The sequence below is a fragment of the Cokeromyces recurvatus genome, assembly GCF_025118155.1.
Source record: "Cokeromyces recurvatus strain NRRL 2243 chromosome Unknown BX663scaffold_72, whole genome shotgun sequence".
Lineage (NCBI taxonomy): Eukaryota > Fungi > Mucoromycota > Mucoromycetes > Mucorales > Mucoraceae > Cokeromyces > Cokeromyces recurvatus.
The window spans coordinates 1-3,275 of NW_026251458.1; the positions used below are offsets into that span (position 1 = coordinate 1).

The 3,275-nt window shown below is 30.5% G+C and overlaps 2 protein-coding genes across 2 annotated transcripts; both read right to left on the reverse strand.

Moving 5' to 3' along the window:
- Positions 1 to 1,367: 1,367 nt before the first annotated feature.
- On the reverse strand, positions 1,368 to 2,346 carry BX663DRAFT_533826 (uncharacterized protein; the record flags this gene model as incomplete). The annotated part of the gene is made up of 3 exons (XM_051530559.1): positions 1,368 to 1,390; positions 1,678 to 1,679; positions 1,718 to 2,346. 3 exons carry the CDS (start codon positions 2,344 to 2,346, stop codon positions 1,368 to 1,370), a joined length of 654 nt encoding a protein of 217 aa, XP_051377425.1.
- Positions 2,347 to 2,552: 206 nt separating this feature from the next.
- On the reverse strand, positions 2,553 to 2,951 carry BX663DRAFT_490887 (uncharacterized protein; the record flags this gene model as incomplete). Its single annotated transcript, XM_051524980.1, has 2 exons — positions 2,553 to 2,743; positions 2,831 to 2,951. 2 exons carry the CDS (start codon positions 2,949 to 2,951, stop codon positions 2,553 to 2,555), a joined length of 312 nt encoding a protein of 103 aa, XP_051377426.1.
- Between the last annotated feature and the right edge of the window lie 324 nt (positions 2,952 to 3,275).

Below are 3,275 nucleotides of genomic sequence, written 5' to 3' on the forward strand. Positions count from 1 at the left end.
ATCTCCTTGCTGCGGTAAGCAATTGTTTCTGGTCGATCTGTGCCCAGGATCTACCAAATGCTGCCACCATTGCCACCCTTCAAGATAATCTCAATGACCCTGTCCCAATATCAAAATATATGTCACTCATGGCCAAATCAAGCAAAGGAAACATTGGTCAATCGTCTCGATATTGATTTTTATTCTCTTCATATCCTTTCTGGCATTGTTGAAGCACCTATTATATCTTATATTCCTTTATTTTCTATTCCCCATCTCTGTTAATGACTCCCACGTGCTGTATATTTTAGGGTTGAATAAAAAATATATATGTAAACAACATAAAAATATAGTATCTTCCAGAGCGTTTGGTAGGATTAAAGAAAAGTGACATAAAATTGGATTCCACCATTAACAAGTGAGTATTAAGTTGATAGTGGCGATCCAGTTTCATGGTCTAACAATTTTCATGAATGAATTGTTTGTAATTTTTTTTTCAATTCACTCTCTATTAAAAAATATGACATTGATTTTGATTGGCTGTGACATTACTTGTTAGAAGCACTGTACTTCTGCAAATTTGTCAAACTTGTTAATGGAAATGAGGGATCTAGGCGTTATCCGTTACAATATAATTTCCCTTCAAATTTTCATCAAGGTCCATTATATCAAGAAGCGCATTCATGAATTTAACGAAATGCGCAGTAGTCGTGCCTTTTGCTACTGGTTTATTATCAGTAGGATCTTCAAACTCTGGATCCTCTACATCAACTTCAGCTACAATTCTTTTTGTTCCACTATTAGCTTTTCTCTTTTTACTAATAGATTGCTTTTCTTTTCTTGGTGGAGGTTTTTTCATCACAACATGAACAACACTAGATGAATGGATAGCACCAATAACAGTATGTGTTATCGCTCTAGTTTTTGGTCGTTTTACTATAGCAGGGCTACCCTTTTTTGATCTTGCCCAATTATTTCTCATGTTAATGTGAAATCCGGCTTCATCAATGAAAACACAATTCTTTGTAAAATCAAGATTAGAGTCCTTCCATTTTGTTTTGATAGCAAAAAGTTAAAGAAAGAGAAAAGACAAAAGACAAGTCTGTGAAAACTTCGTGTAGTTTTTTATTAAGAAAATAATACAAAATTGTACAAGGAAAAATTATGTGAAAATGTAAAGGGTTATTTATATGTTTTTGCAAGGTAAGTGATATTAATAGAACTATGATTTGGATAAGCAAATATTGCTATAATAAAGCATTAGTCATAAATATTTTCTCCGAATAATTCTGCCTACAATAAAATCTATTTTTATTCTTTTCTGCCTGAGCTGTCGCTGTTACTAAAAATATTAAATTATTATTTCTGGGGTGAGCGACGCGTCAATATTAATTCACAGTGAATATGTCAGCTATAGCAATACCAATTATTTATATGCTACTATTATTATTATCCTATAAGATATTATTACATAACAATATTTATCTTTATAGCTCTCTATATATAATATGTATGACTTATAAATAATTATGTAATTGAATATAACAGTCATAATCCTATTGAATTATTATTATTACATAATATAATGTATATAATTATTTTTAATGCTCGAATACTCTAACAATGACTATTATCAAAACTGAGAGTAGAATGAATATTATGCTGTGAAGCGCGATATATTAGTTTTATTTGAATAACCTCTTTATTATGTAATAAATGATGGTTTATTTCTATTAACTTAATTATAAAGGCTACTACAATCACAACACATTTCATAAACCACTCAAATCTTGTCTCCCTGTTTTCTGGTGAATTTCTTATTTCAGGCTCAAACAATGGTTTCTTGATAGTGATAAGCATTGTATTACGTAAATGATTATTTAGTTGCGACTTAGAGATAGTGAAGTCTTCAAATTGTTCAGTCAAGCTCTTCATAATATCATCCGAAAATAGTTGAGGATCGTTATCCAATAGACCCTGTAGATACTCGTTATGTTTAGCAGTGAACGAGCTTTTAGGGCCACTGTTTTCTTCGGATTTCTTATATGGAATCTCCTCTGTTTCTTTATAGCTATTCCACCATCTTAACGCAGTGCAATAATTGATATTTAGGTCATTTGCAACCTTAGTCACCAACCCACGTTCTTCAGGCTTTTCAATCATACGATCTATAAACGTCTCTCTGGTAAAGTCGCTATAGTTTTTGTATGATCTATCCAAATCTGGTACTTTAGTCTTCAGTTGCTTTTTAGGAGGAGACTCTTCAACAGTTTTCTCCAGGCGTTTAACACTTAAATAGGTTTTCTGGCTAGTAATTGTTTCAAGAATTACATTCGGATCATCAATTTGTGTAAGAACATCCTCCATCGGATCGTAAACGATTTCTCCTTGCTCATTATAAATGTTGTCTTGTCCATCTTCATAAAAAAATGTGCTCATTGTTAGAAAATGTTTTTAGTAGAAAAAAAAATAACAAAATTCAGTAACGAAGAAAAGGGACAATATTGTAACTTAACCGCCTAATTTAATTACTTGGCATGGACAAAAAGAATTGAGCATGTGACATTTATTTTTCAATTTCCGCCAATTATTTTTGCCTTTCGGTTAATCATTTTTATGAAAGTGACAATTATTTTTGTGAAAACGCCAATTTCCATAGGTTTGACTGTATCAAAGTTGGAGATGCTAACAGACTCATTGTTAGCATCAACAACAACGGAATCCAACTCATCTTCGTTTTCTTCAACATTCTGAAAATTAAAAACTATTTTTATACAGTAATGTCAATGTTAATTCAAAACATGTTGCTATACGTTATACATTATTATTCATTTGAAATTGTTGTTCTTACTTTCAGCATAGTTGACAGGTGCAAGCATTTTTTTTTGTTTTTTTTCGTGCTTTTTAAATGTATGACGGTTAACCAAACGGTAACCGTTTACATTCTTACGACATTCGTCGCATTTGCACATCTTTTGTTCATTTTTAGTAGTAATTTTAGGCATTTTTTAATATATAATAATTGTTAAAATTAACAACAATGAAAAAGAAAAAAAAAAAAGAGCAGGATTATTTACTAGTTCCGCGTAAATAAATTCAACTCAAGATAAACTTTGACTGTAATTAAAATTAATGCATGTATTAAAAAAGTAAACTCACATGATATTACGAACTATGTTTCTTTATTTTCTTTGAGATAAAAAATGTATATTAAAAGTAATGGTGAATCCAGTTTGAATTACTAAAGCTAAAGTCAAAAATACTAATCATCAATAAATATTTATTTTGATTTTATT